The 24,019-nt window shown below is 39.1% G+C and overlaps 1 protein-coding gene across 1 annotated transcript in view; it reads right to left on the bottom strand.

Annotated features, from left to right (window-relative positions):
* Positions 1-9,905: 9,905 nt before the first annotated feature.
* Positions 9,906-24,019, bottom strand: part of LOC109929978 (doublesex- and mab-3-related transcription factor 1-like) — a 121,004-nt gene continuing 106,890 nt past the window's right edge. Inside the window, exon 6 of the mRNA XM_048619922.1 lies at positions 9,906-10,054. Coding sequence (XP_048475879.1) covers positions 9,906-10,054 — 149 coding nt within the window. The remainder of the gene's footprint in view (positions 10,055-24,019) is intronic.

Below are 24,019 nucleotides of genomic sequence, written 5' to 3'. Positions count from 1 at the left end.
TCCTCAGAACTGCTCAAGTTAACTCTGATTTTTCTTCACAAACATCTGCCCAAAATCTCTTGCAAACTCATTTTTGAGTCAGCTGGCCTATTAACCATGCCCCAGTTTAGCTTTAATTTCTGTAACTGGGAGCATCCGAACAATGCAGAGTAGTCACCTTTCACTATGTACAAAGCAATTTGGCACACTAGTCTCTTAACTGTACTTTCACCAGTACATAGCCCTTCAGTGGCACTTGTTCCATGTATGTTCAGAGGGTAATCTTGGCAGGCTTCAATGGCAGTGCCTTTAACTTTTGCCTATATATTGATCTGGGAATCAGAGACACTGCTACACCTGTATTCACTTCTACTTTTATTGTCTTCTCCTCTAATTTGGGAAGAACCCGGAAACATTCAGCTTCACCTCTACCGACAGGATGTTTAACCAAAACTTTGCTGACTCTGGGGCTTCTCCCACAGGCCTAGCTCACTCCTGATCTACTTCCTGGCTGGCAACGTGTACCTAATGCCTTGTCCTATTAAATGTCTCCTTTAGAAACCTGTTCTCTTGATTTGAGTGGTACCTGGCAACTTTGGACAATATGGTCCATTTGCTTACACCTGTGATATTGGGCTTCTCGAGTCCAACATGTTGAAAACTTGTGCCACATTCTATGGTTGGTACCACATTTCTGTTGAATTTACACTACTCTATATAGCTAGGCATTGTCACACAACTGTGTTGCTTCATTGGCAACCAACTCCATTGAGGTCACAATTTCAAAGGCTGCCTTGAAATCCAGGTCTCTCCTTGCTATTAGCTTCAATTGGATCGCTTTGTGCGAGAGGCCACAAACCAACCAATCCGCAACATATCTTGGACAAACCCTCTGAATTCACAATGTTCCGCTAACCTCTTTAAGGTGGCCTCAAATTGGGTGATGGACTCTCCTTTGTGCTGTATATAAAAACTGAAATGTTCGACAGTCATCAGTGGATTTGGTGCAAAGTAACTTCCTGGCACTTTGCATTGTTCTTGGTACGTTTTCTCTGCAGGTTTCTCTGGTTGCACTAGACTCCTTAGAATCATAAAGTCTTGCTCCCAATGGTACTCAAGAAACCTGGCACCACTATGTCTTCAGGCACTTGGTGCGTCTTTTAAGTACCCGTTACAATATTCAGTTGGCAGTAAAAAGACACGACATAATACACAGACAATGAGGGCATCAGTTCGACTGGGACAAAGTGACTATATTGGGACAAGCAAACTGATATGCAAGGGAATTTCTAGAGGCCTGGTTCTCAACACGGGACTCCATTAACAAACACACAAAAATAGACCCTGTATACAGACTGCTGTTAAAACAGAACTGGAAGTGACAAGACACACCACACCAGAGGATCATATAAATTTGGAATGGAGCAGAACACCAATGCTTTGATTAGAGGTCACACTGATAATGTTGCCTAGAATAGTAACGGAACGTCTGCACACCACAGAACGACCAGCTCGGTGAACAAATGAACAACTGCAAACAAACAACTAGAGTCCAACTTTCTGTCTCTTTACTAAGTAGTCCCATCACTCCAAACTGACATGACATTTTGTTTTCTTGCTGGCAGGAAATTTTCCCATCACTTGAGTCTAGTAACCATTAGCAGCCCAAATCCCCTCAGTGAATAATATGTGCTGCCCGTTCCCTCATCGACTGTGTAGCATATCATTCTTCCCTGTAGTCGCCCACAGTCCAAGTCCCCTCAGGAACACTCTCCGCAATGACTTCGCTAAGTTCCCAAGCAAGTACTCCCCTCTTCAGGTGTCAACTGCAGCCCAAACCCCCTCGCAACTGTTTCCCTCATCATTACCTCTTCAGTCCTGAACTGTTTTTGAAGTCTGGGTGATGTCCTTCCCCCTAACAAAACAGAAAATGTATTTGCACACAATTTGTGAGCAGGATCCCATTCTTGTATTGCGTTTGTGATTCACTAGAACCATAAATAGGACACGAGGTAGACAGAGGGTGGACCTGATGAGGGAATATTTTATTGTCAGTCTCTCAACTCCATAGTCAGTTTTTAAACAGCAGTCCACCCCCCACCCAATCCCAAAACCAGGCTCCAGCCTCTGGGTCACCTGACCGACTTTCTTAAAGGGGCAGCAGACACCCAACTACATACATAACAGATGTGACTGGCCAGTCTTTCCTTCTGAGCACATGTTCTGCTTCAGCAAATGACTCAGTTCTACAACAATGGGACATCCTTAGTCCTTGCCTGCAGTGGGTTTCCAGGAGTTGTAGCAAATGACAGCAAAATTGATTGATTCGGGTTCTGGACATACTCCACTGCCAAGTCGGGGGAGCTTAAGCTGGTGTTTCTCCCTCAAGGCTGTGTAGCAGCTGCAGAAGAGGGCTGTTCTTGCTGGCCTTGGTGATGATGACATTATAATGAATTTCTTCTTCAGAGCCGTTCTCTGATTTGTAACAAGGCTACAAGAAATCCTCCAAGCACAGGTTTCACCCTAGATGCATGAGCCGATTATCTGTGGGGAATGTCAGAATTGAACAGCATATCAGTAAGCATATTTCTGATCTCCTGCATCAATCATTGTCAAACAATATGCTATACCCAGACAGAGTGCAATAGATGCTTCACAGGAGGCCAATGTCATGCTTCGCTCTGCAACTCTGATACGTGTTGAAGATTCAAAGTGACAATGCTACATTGGGGGAATGAAATTCAGGCATGTACCTACTGTAATAGCACCGCTTCCCAAAAAAAGGCATGATTGAACATCACAGATCAGGTCCTAGAATACTAAAAATTCAGTGAGAATAGGTCAGCTCTGAAGCATTATCTTCCAATATTAGCCGTGAAAATCAATGCATAAATGGCAAAGCCAGGTAAGAAATTTAAGTTTGCATCTGCCAACATTTGCATACCTGACACAAAAGAAGGACAATTGGTGGAAGGTATGCATCAATCATGCTTCAGGCTATAGTAATTTAATGTTCATCCTCACAAGAATAATCATTCAATGAAATCCAATTTGATTAAACAATCAGCAGAAGCATAATTAACACATTGGCCCTAACAAGGCTTCATACACAAAGAGTATTATATTCTGGCCCCTAAAGAGGAAAACAGTAACTTACACTGTCCATGCAGTGGCAGCCATTTATTCCATTGTCGCGTACTTGAGTTTGGTGTGAAGATGGCAAGATTTTAACTTGTGTCCTCATTAGTGTCTTGCAGGCACTGCCTGAGATGCAGAATGATCCACCATCCATTATGTTACCTTTTGCGTTGCTGATCCTGTGTAGTCAAAGATCTTTCATACAAATTCCAAATCCCAATTCCCCCATTTCTGTCCGGGCCTTTTAAATAAGGGCTAGTCTTGTCCTATTACCCCAAACCCATGGCTCTGCAACTTTTTACACCATTGTTGCTTAGAAACCCCTCATATTAAGGCTAAATTGTAAAACCACACCAGCCCCTCCCCTCCCCAAGATTCAAATCCCCCCTTTTCTCTGTGATCCTGTTCTTCGATCTTGAATTGCCCACCTTCACTGTCATCATTCCTTAGTAACCCAATCCAATGAACTTCAACCCTAGACATGAATTTCCTACTTTCCCCAGACTCCATATTCTGTCCCCTAATTGTTAACACTCAAAACCCCAGGACTGAAAGAACACAGATTCCGAACTCTGGAAGGACTAAGCACCTTGACTAAGGGTGGCAGCACCCTCTGGCTGACCGTAGTCCACTTTCACTCCACCAAACACTAATTCCCTATGACTTTCAGATACGGTTACTTGGTCGAAACAATTAGTGAGTTTGCTGCATTGACTGCTGGCATATAGTGCAAATGTGAGATTGATGCAGCATGGTGCCACACAGCAACCTGTCTATCCTTTTGACTGTTTGGTAATGTTGTATGATGACAAACTGCCTACCTCTCCAACTGCACTAAAAGAAAAACAATGCAAATGACCGAGTCTGGATGCCTTTAGCTTTGCACTGAAGAGTCAAGTGCTAAAAGGTTATTCAAGCCATAGAGGCTGTCAAGTTTCCAATTATCCACAACATGAGTGAGTATTAAAAAAGGAAGAACCTAAGATACATGTGCATTCCTGTGGGCAATGTGACCTGCAAAAACATGCAAGTCAAAGGTGTCCCTGTGCTCCAATGTGAAGTCCTGAAGGGGTAAATGTGTTGATCTGAGAACAGCCATGATCTATTGCGAGGCTGGTGTTTTAACAAGGTCCATTTGTGTAGAGAAAGGGTGAAAGAGGATGCTGTCTATGAAGGATGCAGGGAACATATTGATGAAGGTGGAACTGTGTGAAAGCTCTAAGAGGCAAGAGATGAGCTGAGGCCACTAAGTAACTGTCCTGAGTTTCAGGTCAGGTATTGACACCATCAAGCTTCGCTGGAAAGAAGGGAGAAATGAGGTGAGATTTGCTAATAATGAGGTGCAAAGGCTTAGAAATAAGCAGTCTCTGCTCATCTGTGAGATTAAGAACTCACTTAACCCCAACAGTAGATACTGACACAACATTGGGAATCTGATTTTTTTCATTCTGACCATATTCGCCCAACTTTCTCACTATTGTCTCCACTGCTCAGCGCAATGGAAAATTCCACCCATGGTTCTGTCCCATGTGAATATTTTGAAATTTCATGAGTGCTTTTCTTGTAATTTAATACCAGAACTCCTTTTCTGAAAATTTGTACATGGGACATGGATATCGCTGGGTAGGCCAGCATTTATTGCTCATCACTAACTGCCCTAGGTTAGATTTTAGAGTCAACTACATTGCTGTGGGTCAGGAGTCACAGGTAGGCAATCCAAGCGAAGAATACCAGACTTCTTTCCCTGAAGGGCATGAGTGAACTATGTAGATTTTTACAGCAATTGACACGGTCACTATTAAGGCTAGCTTTTAATTTTCAAATCCAGATTTTTTTAAAAATCGTTCAAATTTCACTACTTGCCATTCAAACTCATGATCATAAAACATTAGCCTGGGGCTCTGGATTACTCATCAAGTACATCACCATTACACCACCACCTTCCCCCCAAATAGCCTCTTATTTCTATGCTTATGTATAATACTTTATTATCTTTCCATGGATTTAACCATTTTCTTTCGAGAATTGAATAAAACCGACACCTGAATAACAGTGATGCTTTTGCATAGCACGTCATTACTTTTATAACAGTATCATATTTTTACCTGAAATCAGTCAGAAAATCATAATGACAATAAATTATGAATCTGATACAAGAAGATTTATCTCTATTATGTAATAATTTGCAATAATTAAAACTGTTCTATGAGATTTTATTATTTCTTTAATCAGTTACTGGAGATTTAATTATTACAATGAATCATTCCTTCATAATGAGCATTTTTTAAATGATGACTTTTTGCCTCATGAGGGATTTATCACTTATTTGCTATAGGTTGAAAATAAAATTAAAGTACAACAAACTACTGGTCACCTTGATTGTTCAAAATGTGTTTTATTGATTTTATTAAGATACTTCAACACACAGGTATGGAACGAACACCCACCAATGCTCCTCTCTTGGTTTCTCTACCACTGAGGCTTGTTACACAGAGCCAGGGCACACTCTTGCTGCAGCCTGACAAGTGTGATGAAATGGTCTTTCTTAACTAAACTCGTAAACCACAGGGTAATAAAACTCAATCTTCTGTGAAATCCAATTAAGTCATTATCTGACTGATTGTATCTTTAATTGAAAACAGAAGTGACAGTAAATTTCTGTGATATATCAGGATCAATCGATACTACCATACAATTTGGTCTCAAGAAGTGATTTATAATGTCAGACCCATATAGGTAACTCAACATTATTCTCCCTAAAACCACTGGTGGATGAAATTAAGAATAAGTGCATTTAATAAAAAAAAACAAGATGGCCAAGTTATTGATTACAATGGATGTGGTGAAATCAAATAGACATTTTTAATGCACAAAGCAAAGAAAATACAAGTAATTTCTTTTTTCTATCCAGCATCAAATATTTATCGGCCAAGAAATTTAATTCAATAATTTCTTCTGACATTGTCAGTGGTGACTGTATATGTCCTTGATGCTTACAATCATGTTATCACAGATATTTCATGAAAGAACAAAAAACTTACAACACAGAACCAAATTGTTCAAAACACTTGGTAAAATGCATTAATGTAAACAACACCAGCAAAAATGATTACTGTTTAGTAACAGTAGGCAAGGCATGATTTCTTCAAGGTTTTTTTTAAATGAGAGAAATTTGGGAAGTCATTTTTTTTGTGAAATGCATATAAAAAGTTAAAATTAGGTGAAAATATTAAATGATCAAATGTCTAGTTTGAGATTCACTGGCGAAATTTCACCAGAACTTGCAACTTGAGTGGAGGTGTAAATTGGTGATATTGGATAGGATGCCTGTTACACACACCACCCAAGTCAATGCTAAGTAGGCCAAGGGTTTATCACGGTCAGCTGATCCAATATTGTCCTTTTTATATCTCTGCCAACATTGAAACTTCAGTTGCAGAACAAGTCTGGGTGAAATAATTCTTTTAATTTCACTTCTTTAATTAAAAAACTTTTGAAGAGGATATCACAATTGAAGCATCTTACAATTTTGTCAGATCATCATCAGAACAAACTTCGAGGGTAGGGAAGACCTCCTCTGGATGCTAAGTGTGAACAGATGTTGTAAACAGAACAGGAAGATTTAGCCACATTGATACTTCTAGCGAAATCATAAATGTGCTCATTCAAATCATCTTTACATTAAACAGTGAAATCTAAAATTTTTCCTGCTCTGTTTACAATGTCACTAACACAGTGATAAGAAGAAATGTTCACCAGATTTCAACAGTTAAAAGTGATTCAACATTTTGAGTGCATGGTTTTAAGACTTGGCAAATATGTGCAGTTATTTCTGCCATTTCGAAGAGGAACAGAAGAAGAATATGTCTGGTTTTACCAGGTTTAACCCTAAAAATTCATGCCTTAACAGTAACATTTCCACAAATAAGCAATTTAAATTGTTTTTGTTTATAACGTTTTCCAATCCCCCATATAAAAATAAACCAGTTCATATAGTGAGTTATTTTAATCAGCTTAAAAGTAACAGCCAGAGAAAGGAAGACTTTGGGTGTACTCACATTACAAGTTTAGTACCAGTATGCAACACTTGGTTCCAGCTTTCATGTCAGAGCTAATCATTGGTAATATAAAGCGGGTGTTAAGAGATGTAGTGACTCTGAACTGTATATATTCTATAACTACAGGACTGCTCCAAATTGAAACGTCTCCACCTGGCTTTACAGTTGTAGTGTAAATGTGTCCTTTGACAGATTCGAAGAAGCACAATATAGAGAGGCCCCTTTAGTGGTAGAATGGTTAATACTGAAAATCTACAGATAATTACAGGCTGAAATGGCAGATAATTATGTAAGAAAATCAAATCATCACTAAAAAGTCGAAGAATAAAAAAAAGCGCAGCAAAAATTTTCCATTCTCCTGGGGCTTCCATTTCATGGGCCCAGGTCAGTTCAGATTGTACTTTTTCCCCTTCATATCTCTGTTGCAGCTAACCAATTCCACAGATGTGAGTTGCATCTGCACAGACAAATAAGTGAGGCTATTGTATCTGTTGTTAGCAAGACCTAAGTCTAAAAGAATAAAATGGGTTTGTGGCGAACACCAGTAAGAAGAGTTCACTACACTAAAGAAAAGTATCTTTGTAAAAAAAATCCTTAGAATGATAGAAGAGAATACAAAGGAGGGAAAACATAAAACATCCTAGAGGTGAATTTCCACAGGGGCGGGGTTCGTTTACGGTAACATTGATGGAATGAGCCTTATTGACACTGGAAAAACATTTAAAATCCAGGGTTCTACCTCCCTGTTACCACAGATGGATCAGAGGACCTCTGCAGAAAGTCATCGCTCAGCTCTCTAACCTTTCTAATGTTAGTTCTTATAACACATAACATGCAGAGGTTGGGCTCCCCAGTTGTCAAGCATCTGTTTTCCCATGCAAATGGGTTCAGAATTTGCAGCAGTGTAACCGAGCAATTACATTTTTTGACACTTTAACGGAAAAATACACACCACACTCATACATATATGCAAATAAATAAAAATAAAATTAACAATAATTGCACAAGCATCAAACCAATTGCATACACCCTCCATACATTAAAGTTGTAAGTTACTTACAGAAAAAAAATCCATTATTAAAATGACCCACTATATGGCAACACTGCAAAATATGCTGAATTTTCGCTTGCCACCCTAAACCAGTCTGTGACAAAAGCCTCATGAGGACAAAATATCAATGCCTTCAGTGTTTGCTTTTGACCGTGTCACAGTTATTATATGAAATACAATGCTATACATTTTCAACTTATTATACAAGCATTTTAGGTTGCATACAAAGTTCTTAAGTATTGTTCTAACATTCTGAACTCTGCAGCTCTGTTTAATGATCATTGCAGGTAGGGTAAAGAAAAAAAAGTCTACCTTAAACAAATTCTGGGTTTGATTTTCAGAAAATTCATGATATTAGAACAGGTAAGACTTGTGATTTCCTTTTATGTAAAAATTCATGTTAGTATCTTCATTACGTATTGGAATTACAAAATGTAAATGAACATCTAATGAAAGAAACATCATTGATTACTACTGGGGGAAATTTGGAGGTAGTAGACAGATTATTTATGGGTTATATACCCTAAACATGGTTGGTCTTTGGCTCTTATTTATTTCAAAAATCAATTGATATCAGAAACGAACAAAGGAGCCTGCGATATGAACTCAGATGTTTATTATCATTATCTGCGGTCTGAAAGATTCTACCAGGTTGTGCTATCAATTATGGTAGAAAGTTCACCACTCTTCAGTATCAATATTAAAACCATTCTTCACTTTATTTTGGCGTAATATTACTTTAGTAGGTGGGTTTTACTTTGCTTGATTAATAGTGAGCAGGTCTCTATGCTTCAACCAAACTTGTTTGGCTTTTTTAGCAGTGTTATTCATTTTTGTTTTGTAAATGGGCTGATATCTTATCTAAAAAAGCAAGATGGGAATTTCACATGAACGCAGAAGAATTTCAATCACATGGTCTTGGAGGGTCAAAGTAGCCATTTCATGGTGTATGTATGAACCTAATAAAAATAGATCAAACCTCAACATCTAACTTCAACTGTGCCCTGAGAAAAGTCAGAAAAGGAAACCTGAATGAAATGCAATACAGATCTATGGTATTGGATCTATAGTTGGATTTGAAACTAGTTTGGCTGACTCGTGTTTACCAAAGACCCTGACAAACCCTGGTACAATGCAATGATTTTAGTGAGTTCTTGCTAATATTACAGTGATTTTTTTTGACAAGATTGATTTTACCTGAACTTTGATTATGAAATCAGTGCAATCAATGTGGCTGTGAAAAGCTTTCAGTTCTAGATGAGTAAATGTACTTTGCAGCTCAAAAAATAGCACAAAATCTGTTACAGCCCTAGAGTTAGCAGACGTTTGATAATCAGCCCAATGTTCAGCAACTAATTTGACCGCCCATGTGTCCACATGAGGCATAAAAATTTCAATCTATTAATTCAGAGCCAAAGAACAGTGTATGCAGCCTGGCAAAAAAAACGTATGGTACATCATGTTTTTATTTTATCAAGTAATGCTTTCTGTCAGGGTGGCAAAAGGTTAGTAATTAATTGCTGTGGCATTATTTATTGAACTGTAGTTTTTGAAACTATTCAACAACAATGGAAGAAATACAACAGAAAACTTTTTTTTCTCCATTTTAGCCAAGGCTAAAGTACTCTATTCAGATTCATGTTTTGCATGATCCAGCAGTTTAGACATCACTGTCTTACTCACTCTGCACTTTCAATAATGGAATCAACAGAGAAGGTGCCAGACTCGGTGACAGATTCACACTCTTGTTTAATGCTTCCGGTGCTGACAGGGGAACTGCTGGACAGAGAGATCAAACCTGAGTCCTGACTACTGGAAGGTGAAAATACTGCAATGAAACAAATAGTAAAATTCTGATTTAATATTTTACATCTCTCTGATATTTCATGAAACTATAGTTTTAATCTTCATATAATTCAGATATACAACGCAAATTACTTGGATCAAAAACACGTATAAATCAAGGGACTTTTGGTGGAACAGCTGATAAGCAAATTCTTTCCTCTCACATCGGAGATCTGGAGTAACATCTAACAGAAAAAGGGGACAAAAACATCCCCCAACAACTAGCTATATTCGTCTTCCATGGATTGACTTTGGGAAACCTCAATTTGATCATTGACTGGATTAGTTTCATAAACTGATCCTTAATCACAGAAACCATAGGATGCCTGTGGGAAACTAACATTTAGGGAATACTATTCTCTGGTTCAAGATGTGTATTGCTAGAAGAGCTTTTTCTTAGCTTGTAGTACAATGCCTGACCTTGGAATGCTTGGTGTCACCTGAACTGGAAATGTTTCACTCCCAACATGACCTTTTATGAGAGAAAGAAGTAACCAAATTATGGCAAGTTAGGTTATTTTAAAAATTAGGTAAGGAATTGTTGAAGGTCTACAATTAACAGATGGAGTGACCCCAGCAGATTTATAATACATACAGTTTACTGTAAGGTCAAGGTTATTCTTTTCCTGACAAAATTTTGTTTATCACTGGAACACTTCCTCCTTTATTGACTCCAGGCACTGCCAACAATTTGATCATTGGCCAATAGGAAGCTCACCTTAGTTATTTTCTTTTGTAATTACTAGATCTTCTGGAGTATCTGTGCATTCGTTTTGAAGAAATATGGATTTGCAAGCTGAGTTCAAGTTAGAACATTAAATCACTGACATTTTTAATGCAATAACTGTCTTTTCCACAAATATGAAAACTATAGAATTTCTGGTCAATTAATTTAGAGCCTACTGCAAATGAAAAACATTATGCAAGGCTGTGAATTGAGTTCTTTTTGCCAATTAAAATAGCCCTTCTTCACCGCTGTTTGGTCAGCTAGAATATGTACAATTCCCTGCGTATGAGAGCAAGGAAACGAATCTACTTCAAGGTGAAGTGTTCTTTAGTAGGACATATGACATATAATTTCTCCTGATTTCTCCTCCTTACTGAACAAAACAAAAGAACGAAGCTGTTACAGGCAGTCCCCCAAGTTGTGAATGGGTTCTGTTCTTGAATCTGTTTGCACGTCAATTTGTATGCAAGTCGGAACATAGTGCAGGACAATATAAAGTAGCCATTCGTTAAGTATTAGGAAACATTTCAGTGTCAGATCTTTAAATTACACTCTTTTATGGGATCATGTTCGAAAGTGTGGGCATTTGTAAGTTAGACATTTGTAAATTCGGGACCCCCTTTATTTGTTTCTCTATAGCCAACTAAAAAGACACAGTGGTATCATCTTGCCATATTTTTACTCATTTTCTGGCATGCATACATCCATTAGTCTCATTTGTCTCTCTTCACCTGCCCTCTGACCTTCTATCACCATTGTCTCATTGCCTTGCTCCCCAGTGACAACTGCCCCCTATGTGCTGTTTAGTTAGTATCAGTGAGCAGTACAGAAGGGCAATGGTAGGGGTGGAAGAAGTTAAGAGGTGAGATCTGAGCTCAGAATAGTGAAGGAGGGAGCAGTAGACCTGTACTGATACATGGTAAGGAATCACATAGGAAAATCAATCTTAAAAAAAATCCTAATCACTTTTGGTCCAGTCTCCATCCTTTTATTTCTGGACTTAAAAAGAATTAAAATAGTGGCATTGACACTTTTCTAAAATTAATAAACAGATATTCAAAGACTGACAAATCTCATTATTTAAATGTACAATTCTGATCAAAAAAAGGTTTCACTTATTTTTCGTTACACATTATTACTCATTACAACACTGGGAAATGTTTGACAAAATGTAATATGATCAGCACAAATCTTCTGATGAATGAGAACTATAGCTTAATAACATTTGAGTATACATGTACAATACTGGTTCTTTTGTTTCTAGACACTAGCTGAAATTTAGCCCAACTTAAGACAAAAGTCTTGTCCAGCAACTACTGGTAATGGCGCTCCTTGAGAAATAAGTCTAGCTAGCTTCAACATACCCACAGTTGGCAACTGCTAACAATTATGCAATAAATCAACAATGTCACTCAAGGAGAAGACTGGGAATTAGAAAAGCAGAATAAACTACTACACAAGGCACTCTTCAAAGGTTGGGGAAACGATTTTTCTACCGACAGAGTAGGGGGTGCACTGTACATCCAACGGTGCAATACACAATCTAAGTTCCAAAAAGGCTTTTCATGGGATGCAGGCATTGCTGGTTTTTGCTTCCCATCCTTAATTTCTCTTGAACTGATTGAGGTGAGCTTGTGAGACCATTTCAGAGGGCAATTAAGTGTGAACTCCATTGCTGTGGTTCTGGAGTCACATATAAGCCAGACCAGATAAGGACAGCAGATTTCACTTCCTAAACAGCATTCATGAATCATGTGGACTTTTACAACAATTAATGCTAGTTTCATGGCTGCCATTACTGAAACCAGCTGTATAATTCCAATTCTTTTAAAATTGAGATTAAATTCCACAAGGTACCTAGTTGTGAACTGAACCCATACCAAGCCATTAGCCTAAGCCTACTGGCCCAATGACTTACCATTACACCACGGCCTCCAAAAATACCTGAAACCATTCCATATCAAAGCACGGATGACATCCACACTAATGAGCACAGAGACCCATTAAATCAAACATCTGCGCTACTTGTCAGTTCTTGGGTCACAATGCACATATGAGGATCTACATTTTCTGATGTAAAACAAAGCACATGAGTAAGTTTTGGCTTGCATTCTCCCATGGCACATCAACCTGAAAGTATTCCAGCTGCTAACTAGGAAACTTACTGTGCTACTTATTTGTGCTGCAAGAGCCCTGCATAAATGGGTGCCATGTACCTTGCAAAGGCAAACAGGGATTCTAATACTGGATGAATGGCTCTAAATTAATTGGTGTATTCGTGGGGAAAAGTGTCTGCAATGCGTGCTCTGCCCTGTCATTCTCATTCAGGCGTCTTAACCTGTCCCATTGATAAGAAACTTTTGAAGGCTGTTAAACACAGTCAGCAAATCTTTACAAGTTATACATCTGTAAAACTGACAGGAGTAGAAATGGATTTTTGTTGGCCAGATTTTGGGACCTCTTCATCTCCCCCAAGGTTCTGACTGCAAGTTGTGACAAGCTGAACACAGACGCTTTCCCAACTTTACCTGAAGGTAGTTTAACATTAGAGCTAGCCTCAAATGCAAAAGCCCAAACCAACAGACTACATCCCAATGTCTCACTGGTATCTGCAGCTCATCTGCTTCATTCACGTATAGAGTCCAATACAGAAACCAGCTTAGACCCCGCATTTAGATCTTAATTGTTGTCCATTTGTAAATGAGTAACAGTTCTACCCTAATGTTTTCAAACGTTTTGTGGGAGGGTTGTGTGTGTGTGTGTGTGTGTGTGTGTAGGGTGGCAGTATAAGTAGAGAAAACTGATAGAACAACATTCAGAAGAAAGAGTCTATTACTAACGTACCACTTACACTGGCCACTTTCTCCAGTATTACATTAGTGAATCTCAATCATGCTTAAAGGCTGGCAACATCACATTCCTCAAATTTCTTGCCATTGTAGGTCATTGAAAACTGGCAATTATTCAAATTAGATTCTTGTTATCTTTTATAATTTGAATTTGATAAACGCAAAGAAAAAAATAATTGAAACTGTCAAATAAATCAAACCACAACACAATGACCCAGTCACATAAAATTTTGCAACAAGGGGATACTCGTGTGTGACTTATAACTGGAAAACTACAATAAAAATGAAAAAGTTGAAAGTAACCAAGCCACAATATTCCTGGGCCATAATAACCTATCAGATTACTAGCCAAGGAAGATGCATGAACCAACTGAAGGGTTCTTGACCCACCTAACCTTTACAAACAACAGCTGAGTTACCCACACCCCCTATTCTTGCCTGGCATGAATGTAATTATGGAGCAGGCATGATGGTAATTTTTCCCCTCATTAACTTCTTGATTGGTTTCATCCTCGGGCTCCCTTAAGGCTGCAATCTGTCAAAGACTGCTAGCGGCCAATCATTTAATAATAATGTTTGTGTAACTAAGTGCAAAAGGTTCTGGCTGTGTTGCCTGTGCAAACGATAATAGCACACAGGTACATCAATGCCCTGGTGTTAATTTGGCTTGTGTTCATCAAGAGCAAATCTATGGTGCAATTAGCAAGGTGCACGAGTAATAGGGTGGTTTGTAGTGAGTTAAATCACTGCAGCCAATACAGCACTTTGGTGTAAGTGTCAGTTTATTATGTTTGATTATCTGCATTCTACCATGCAATGTAAATTAGTGTCAAGGGACTCTCCAACAGAGCTGAACAGTTTATTGGACTGCTCTACTAATGTAAAAGATAAAGAGGCATTCGGTCCTCGCACATTTTTTTTGTGCTTGTAAAGACAAAAGAAGTTTTGCTTTTCAGTTTCAGTAGCACAGTGGTCATAGATAGAACAGGCAGAGAAATAGCAGTGTACTAGTTTAGAACAATGAGAGGTGATCTTATTAAAGCGTAAGATTCTCAAGGGACTTGAGAGGGTGAATATTGACAAATATTTCCCGATGTGGGGGAATAGAGAACTGGGGGGCACTGTTTAAAAAGCAAATGGTCTCCATTTAAGATGGAGATGAGAAATAATTTCTCTCAGTAGGTCATTAATCTTTGGGATTCTCTTCTACAGAGGCCAGTGGAAGCTTGGTCATTGGATATATTGAAGGTTGAGTTAGACAGAATTTTGATCTATAAAGGGAGTCAAGGGTTAAGGGTGCGAGCAAGAAAGTGGAGTTAAGGCACAATCAGATCAGCTGTGACTTATTACATAGCAGAGCAGGCTTGATGGACTTGCTATTACTTATGATGGTATAAAATTTACACCAGTCTATCTTTAGGGAGCATTACAGCTAGCGATGCTGGTAACTCTGATTTTAGCTTCAGCTCATTTATTCTTGTCCCTGCTTTAGAAGAATGCGCATTCAAGTTCCTCAGATACGTAGTCCATAATCTAGCTGAGGTTAACATGAGATATTCTCCTTCTCAAACTCTCCCCTCGCCTGAGCATGGTGACCCTCAGATGAAACCACTACTAGTTGCCTCTCACTAATGACACAGCAGCCCTAAGGACCTCTGGGATTACAGAGACTTTACATACTCTGGTGACAGACCACACAAGCAAAGACTGTATCTTCGCAATGCCTCCTTGGATGTGTTACTGCCAATGCAGACTGAGAAAGATATTCTTCCCTGTTAACCAGACAAAGATGTCTGCAGCAATAGTCATCGTTGCAGGTAGCAGCAAAGGTCAGAAGCTCCTGAATTCAGTGCAGAAGGCCCTCTTAGGACCAAATCAGGTCAAGAAAAGTGAGTGTAGTGATACGTTCATCTATGTGCTGCTGTCCTCAACACCCTAACTGCTCACTCCATCGTTCCAAAGTTACTGAGCACATCATTCCTTCCCCTCACTTACCCTACAGATATATTTTTCTTTCCACATACTTGCTCTTAAACCCATCTATCCATCCACCGTACTCAATCAACCATCTACAGTACACAACACCATGCTTCTCCCTCATATTCATGCCATTCATCAAATGAAAGCATGCCATTAAATCCAGTCATAGCTCTCGTCTTTCCATCAATGCACAATCATGGAACATCAAGGAGAAGGTGAGAGACAGAGACCTATAAAACATCTCGTAACTGACAAGTTCAGAGGAGGAAGCACTGGAGTTCAACACGGTTTTGACATTGCTGGCCATTGGTGATGAAGGACCAGGAACTCCCAGCTGGTGGCACATATATAAAAGTCACCCAATTCAAATGGCACTTCTACAGGTTGCGCTGACCTCAACAGCAAATGATTATTTGTAACACCTGACTTTTCCAGGACTAATTTATATCTTTTATCTGCCTCTGGCCTTCATGTCCTACAGCTGCTGGTGGAAGTAATCGACTATAATTCATCAGAGGAGCTGAGTCCTTCTGAGAGTGCAGTGAAATCGCACAGGCCATTCAACAGCTCAGTCCTTGCACATTAGACAGGCCAGCAAAGCAGGTAGTTGCAGCAAGTTACACCTGGTGGGTCTTCTCATGCAACAAAGGGCAGATGGTGGACGTGAGAACAGCAATGGAATATCCACTTTGAAGCATGAAAAATCTTCAAGTGCTGCTGGGTACAGAAATGGCAGCCAGGCACAGAAATGGCAGCCAGGTATTGATGATAAAAAGGAGCATTAGTGAACAGCAGACAATATGCTTTAACAAGCTATCAAAGTAAATGCAGCAGAACTGCAGTCTGTCTTAAGGATGAGGAGGTAATGTCACATACCACTGAGTCGATGTCTTCTTCCAAGGACCATGGACAGCATGGACTGAAATATACACCATACCACAGTGCAGACTCTAGATACCAACATGGCCACCACCTTAGAAATTCTGATAGATACCACACCCTTGGAGTTATGAAGCAGTACTGATTTACACTGACATGTTCTCCATTACACAGGTAGCACAGAATTGTGGCTAGGAGACAAAAAGGATGATTACAAAGGGTGACATGGAAGCGAGTTCTTCACCTTCAAATCTTTTAATTTTTAACGCCCAGCCCATTGACTAAAGTGCTGTTTCATCTCCTGGTGTCCAACTCTGCCTCTGAACAGGTGCGAGTGGAGAAGCTTTAGCACAGCCTTCACTGCCTCCAAATTACTGAAGACATCAGCTAAGAGTAGTTCAGCAGGGATATGAGGAATACGCCTCCAGCTTTGCTGAAGCCTCAGGGAAGTCACATCAAAATGTGTGAAAAGGGAAGAGCAAGGCTTCCTACTTGAGCACGGTTATGTAAATGAGTGTCTATCAAAATGTTGCTCTAGTGAGTTTTTGTTGCTTAGCTTACACACATGCTAATTTTCACCACTTTCTTGTCCATTTTTGAATGCTGGATGCTAACTGGATTTATATCACTTAATGATCAGCATGAGGTCATGAGTGAATGGGACCAATGAGAATGATGTTGATTGTGTTGCTAAGGCACAGTTCTGCTTTGACTTAGTGATATTGAGAAAGAGGGAGAGGTAAGAGAGGTAGGGTCTAGGCCCGAAACGTCAGCCTTTCTGCTCCTATGATGCTGCTTGGCCTGCTGTGTTCATCCAGCCCTGCACCTTGTTGTCTCGAGGTAAGAGAGGGTTGTGTTTTCTAGTTAAATTGGTTCAATCTAAGTAAACTTGCATTAATAATTGCAGTCGTGACAGCACTGTGCTCATTGCCAATCTTTACTTCTTCGTTCTCACCCTCAGAATTATCTGAGGAGTATCTGAGCTGCTTATCTTGTTTTACTTGTGGGTCAAGGCTCACTACTGCACCAATGCTGTGACAGCATATTATAGCCATATTTTGGACCCTGGCTGGTGCATATTGAAGGAGGTCTTCAGATCTGTCATAACGCTGGAGATATACCTTCAGTACACCAACAGCCTTTTCAGTCACAATTCTCATTATGTTCTATCTGTCATATTCTGGCCCACCAAATCACTCTGCAGACTCTTTGCAGCCTCCTTATTGGTTCAACCCACACAATGCATCAGTATGCCTGCCTTTGATACACTGAGTACTCAGGAAGCTAGGGGAACCTCTGGACCTAACATTAAAAGTGAAAATAGTGTGTCAATATTACTCTAATTGAGCGATTAGATCTGGAAATGGAATCCTTTCCTAATGGGACTTGAACACAGGCAGCCTAACATGCAGGCGTCAAATAAGGAAGCTGACAGATCAGAATTAGCATCCGCAATGGGCTGTCAAAATTCACCAATCTTAAACTCACCCTCACTCCAAACCCACATGCTTCTGCAGATCAAAAATCATCCATTTACATCTGGTATATAGCTTGCTGATTTCTGCTGCAGCTGATTGTGGCTAATAATAGCCATTTCTTGTGACAAGTTTCTTTGACACTCGGTTAAACAGCAGCAGGAAAACAAATTAATTTAATAATGGCGAGTGTCATCCCACACTGATGGGTAATTCAAACATTCATCTGAAAAGCCCCAGTAACTCCTTTGATTGTTGTCATAAAACTCCTTTACATCAGTCAAAGTGAAAAAAAATCTAATTCCTAGCCCTTTAACGCCCACTAAGACCAACTGAGAGGCCAGAATTCTACATCATTGTGAAATGTTACTGCAGGAATCAATCAGGAGACATGACAGTAAAAGTAAAACAAAAGACGAGGATAAAAATTAAAACAAGGATTCAGTCTGAGCAATGACAGAGACAGTCTAGCATTAATATATCTAGCCCACTTTCAGGCAGCTCAGGGGTCATTTTATTTCAATTACTCTTCCACTATGCTAACATAGACATTTGCACATACTTTGCTAAATAAAGAAAAACATTCAGTTTGTTCTGCACACTGCTCATCCAACCAACTGACTGGTATGTCGACATAGTCTTTTAAATGTAATCCTTTCCATACTTTCTAATTTTATTTTTATTGCCATGTGAACTACATGCTTGAGCTGCCTTTAGTTAACTTCCAACAACAGTCTCTCAGCGATTTTGTCCAAAACAATTACATTGATCTAAATAGACATAAAAGCCAACAACTCAGAATCATTTAATGGGGACTGGACGCTAAAGGAAATAATCATGTGGAGGGCAAAGGGTAATTAATGGTTGGTGACCTCTGCCCTGCTCCACAATATCAGTAGAAGTCCTACTTACATCTAGAAATACCAGCGTGAAAAAGATATTGACCGAACAGTGCGCTTCAAATAAAGCTTGTATGCTGCCACGTCTGGAAATTACCTCAAGCTATATAGCTGAAGAGACCCTTTACATGGTGTTACAAGATCACATTGTTGACAATTACTCTAGTATTAAGTACATCTATTTGCTCATCAGCAATAGTACAGCAGTCAAAGCGGCATGGTGACACAGAAACAAGCTGTGCAATGCTTGCCTCCAGCCATTTCACATGTGGGAGTTGTGACATAACTCGAAAAAAGTTCAGAGATTTAATTTAAACAGAAAAGCTCACCAAACTTTTTAAAAAATCTTGCGTGATACATACAAATTTTTGTTCCTTTTTTTTTTAAGATTACTTAACCACTCCTAAAAAAAACCTGCTCTCCATCAAATCATATTAATTTGGAGTCAAGGAGGGGTAATTTTGATTTGACTGATAATGTAAATTAGGTGATATTATCGCTGCTTATTATACATTTATCCCTCTTGGAAAAGATACGCCACGGGCAGCATATCCCTATGGTCTAATTTACTTTTATCCAACATTAGTAATAACACCTACATTTTTTGTTTGCCTTGACAAAGTTAAAAGGTTTACTTGAGAAGTCAGCATTTGCTGCTGGTTAATCTTTAATTGACAATTACACTTATTCAAGTTTTACTGTAATGTTTAAGATACATTTATATATAGCATTTTTCATGTCACTACAAATCTCACGACGCTTTACTATAAGAGCAGCAGTTATTGACCAGGAATGCAGGTTTGGGAAAATAATCAAACTGCATGGCCAAAGAGGTGATTATTGTGTTTGCCTCTGAAACAAAGTGATAGTAAAGCAAAAACGGAAAGTTCTTCAGCACAGAGACATGCTGCCTCTGACACCATTGGTGGAGCAATCGCAGGAGTGTACAGTTGAGTAGAATAGGAAAGAGTTGGGATACATACTGGAATGTGAGTTAGAGACTTACAGGGTCAAAGCAATGATTGATCATGGAAAAATATGAACATAAGGATGAATGTTTTGTCATCCTCTGTGTAGACTTGCACAAGGGACAAATTCAAAGCACCTGGATTATGGTTGCAACATATACAGTTTTGGATCAGCCAGTTTGGTTCTTTTAAAAAGGTTTCATTTTAAGAATTCCATTTTGCTCTCTTAATTTGATATTGAACAGCAAAGCAGGTATTAACATTAGCAATCAGTTACAATTCAGTTTGACAAGTTATTGGGTGATCCAGCTGCCTGAATCAGAACCATTCAAGTCTTTTTTTGTTCCTCTTGCATTTATACCAGCTGAAAGGAAAAGAAGATGAAGTGAAACTACCTTCCAGAATTTAATAGTCAATTTCCTACATGGCATCAAGAGAAATCTGGAGAATAGCACACCTTTGACTCTTGACACATCCACAGATCTCTATATAGTTAATGTTTGATTTTAGTTATGATTTTCTCGGGAACTGTGAAGCACAGAGCAATCGCCTCCTACATGAGGTACCAATAAAGAAAATAAAGGATGTACTTGTATGAGATTTTGAGAAACATATTAAAGCAGCTAACTAGATAGTGTGGAATTTCAAATTAAAATTATGGCAATTGATGTCGTAGAACACATGATAGTTTCACAACACCTTGGCTCCAGTATTACTGTTGCATAAATACACCTAGCACAAAGCAAGGTTTGAAAAGTGAACAAGCAATGGACTAAACTGCCCAAAAACTTCTTAATCTTCATTTTAACTTTTTTTAACTAGAGACACAGATGCAACACTGCAGCTTTTTCTCTTGGCTGGAGTGGGTGTGTGTCTTAGGCAGAGTCTGCAAAAAGGGTTAAAAAAAACTCACCACATGATACGTTGTGAGATGCAGTGGAAAGGCATTAACTAACTGGGAGGCTAATAAACAAATCTTAGCCAAAAGTGCTGAGTTTCACAGCCACATGAACGGGTTCTAATTAATTATGAAACAGATCAAAATCAGTATGGTAAAGTTTTGTGAGATTTGAATCTGGCATGAGTAATCAGTGGAAATCAAAGTACACCATTTTCAAGGCTTCCAATGATTACCAATTCACTTTAGTATTCTGAAAGTATAGCTTTATTGCTCTTTATTGAATTAAAACAATTTGAGGAGCTCTACTTACTTCTTGTTGTCAAATGATGTGGGCTGCTCTAAGCCCACTGTGTGTTCTAAGAACAAAGGAGAGCTATATGTGAAGATTAGTGTGAGAAGAAAAACAAGAAAATAAACAACAAAAACAAAGTTGCTGGAAAAGCTCAGCAAGTCTGGCAGTATCTGTGAAGGAGAAAACAGAGTTAAATTTCGGGTCCGGTGACCCTTCTTCAGAACTGATGGTGGCTGGGAAAAATGTCAGTTTATATGCAGAAAATAGGGAGGTGGGTGGGGTAGGGAGTAAACGATAGGATAGAGCCCAAAGAGAGAGAAAGACAGTTGGACAGACAAAGGAGTTGCTAACCATCAGGCTGAGAGGGTGAACAGTTGTTAATGGGTTAATCTAGTCTACTGCATTCGCTGCTCACAATGTGGTCTCCTCTACATCGGGGAAACGAAGTGCAGATTTGGCAACCGCTTCGCAGAACATCTACGTTCTGTTCACAAAAAAGACCCTGAACTACCTGTTGCCTGCCACGTTAACGTACCACCCTGCTCCGTGGCCAACATCTCTGTCTCTGACTTGCTGCAGTGTTCCAGCGAAGCCCAACGCAAGCTGGAGAAACAACACTTCATTTTCCGCTTGTGGAGCCTACAGCCCTGTGGACTCAATATTGATTTCAATAATTTTAGGGCCCAAACTCTCCCATGTCCCAGCCCCCTACCCCAAACACCAGGCCTTGTTACCACATAGCCTGCCATTACACACCCTCTGTTGTTAGTCACTAACAGTCCCCATTAACAACTATCTGAACTTTTCCAGCAAATTTGTTTTTGTTCCTGATTTACAGCATCCGCAGTTCTTTCAGTTTTTATCAAGAAAATAAATAATGTTTTTGTATGTCATTAACTCTGATTCCTAATGTCAGTGATAAAAATATAATTTGCTAATGGATTTTTGTTTGTTAGTCACGTCCAACTTGGAACCATAATGTTGGTTCCAAATCCTAAAAATCTTGATTAAAGCTTGAAGTGCAGATGTGACAAAAATGAAGCGGCACTGGATTAGGCTGATAGCTGATCAAATGCATGCTATTTCAAACTGGTAAACAAATTGAATTCAGTTGTTCTAACACTGCAACTTCTAGAACAGCAAATGAAGCCGCAAGTTATTCCACTAAAATGTATGATTTGTGCATTATGGCCCTTTGCATTCGAATAGATCATGAACACTGAAGAATCACTGCAAAATTTGTTTTATTCCTTGTCAACTTTTAGGATTTTATCACGTGGCAGTCATCCAAATCTCTCTACTCTCCAGCTGCCTGGACAATCTGTACCCCATGCCACTATTGTTGAATTTTTTGATAATGCGGCTTTGAATCAATTATTAGACAGTGTGTAACCTGTGCCACAATTCTCCCAAATTGGATGGACAGCTAATTGGTATCTATTTAGTGGTACGTCAAAGTAATGCAACTGAGAATGGATCTCAACAACAGTGGGAAGTGAATCTGCACTTAAGCTCAGCCAATACTGACCAAAAACGGTTTCAGGGTGGGAAGAGGGGATATGTGTGGGCAAGTGAAAGGGTCAATTATGTTACTGGTATTCACTTCAGATCAGTCCAAGGTTCCATATTCAAATATGTCAACAGCTTATTAAAATTAACTAACATATGTTGCTTTACTGATTTTACGGCTTATAGTCATGGTATTATAAAATTGATGAGTCAAAGTAGAGCAAAATATCTCAGACATATTGTTATCTACAAAGAATTTCGTATCAAATAACGAAATGTATTTACAAAAGTGAACAAGGCAATAGGATTTACTTTCCAAATAATATGAGAAATGTAATAGTCATTTGAACTCTTCAGCAAGCAGGTGTTCTAAATACTCAGAACAGGTTTTCTTTGACATTGCCAAACAAAATGGAAGCACAATGGTTTATGACTAATTCCCAGATAGCTTGCTGTCACAACAAAGAGAATAAATGGAGATTAGGGGACAGATTTTAACTTTCAATACTAGACAGAAAGCCAGCAGTAGTTTTGATGGGACAAAGAAACTCACGATGAAACTGGTTCTTTCTATTAGTGGAAATCAATTTACCCCATGGACAAGGTAAGTAAGCATAGTGATAATGCAATCCTGACTGCACAAAGACAAAATATATTTGTCAAACTTAGGTAACAATGACCAAGTCAGCTCATTGTATCATTGATGCTTTGCTCCCAGCACTTTGAAGGCCTGATACGTGAGCTGAGCTTGTTTTCAGATTAGAACAATATCAGTTTTGCTTACAGTGACCATCATTGCAACCCTTTCCCACCAGCCTCCAACACACTTCACAGCCGTGAGTTTGAGTCACCACAGAGGTTTTCTTATTCTTCTCTTATTTTCTTATTCTTCTGTTGTAACAGCAGCAAAGTGGCAAAGAACCCAGAAAGAACTGTAGGCTAAAGCTTCGGTAGTTCTTCAGCCAAAATTATAACAAATGAGAAGAATTCTCCTACAATTCAAAGCTAAAGTTAAATAAGCTAAAACATTTCTTGGGAAGAATGATGCAAGAATGCACATTTTAATTCTGTATAAATAGTAAACAGAATCAGATTGTGGGGGAAATCAGCTAGGAGATCATCTTCCACTCCAGATGTAGACGAGTTTCACCTTTCCTTCTCAGAAGCTCCCCTCCCCACCCTGGCTGCTTTACTCCCTTTACAAGCTACAATGCTGATACTGAGCATCCTTACAAATGGAACTCATTGCAATTTTAAAAAATGCTTGGACAACCAAAAGGAAAAAATAGACAGCATCCAGAATGGTAAATGAGACTTATATTCATTATTAGCCACAAGCATACTGCCAGGCATATTCTTAAAAGCAGAAAAAAAAGTATCTTTTACCCATGCAGAAAACCTCCACATATGAAAGGAGAGGAGACCGACTCTTTTTTGAGACTTCCAATGCTACAGGGCAGCCTAGACAC

This window comes from Rhincodon typus, chromosome 3 (assembly GCF_021869965.1).
Source record: "Rhincodon typus isolate 14 chromosome 3, sRhiTyp1.1, whole genome shotgun sequence".
In the NCBI taxonomy this organism is placed as follows: Eukaryota; Metazoa; Chordata; class Chondrichthyes; order Orectolobiformes; family Rhincodontidae; genus Rhincodon; species Rhincodon typus.
Note: the sequence above shows the minus strand (reverse complement) of the source record. Positions and strands in the feature narration are given on the sequence as shown.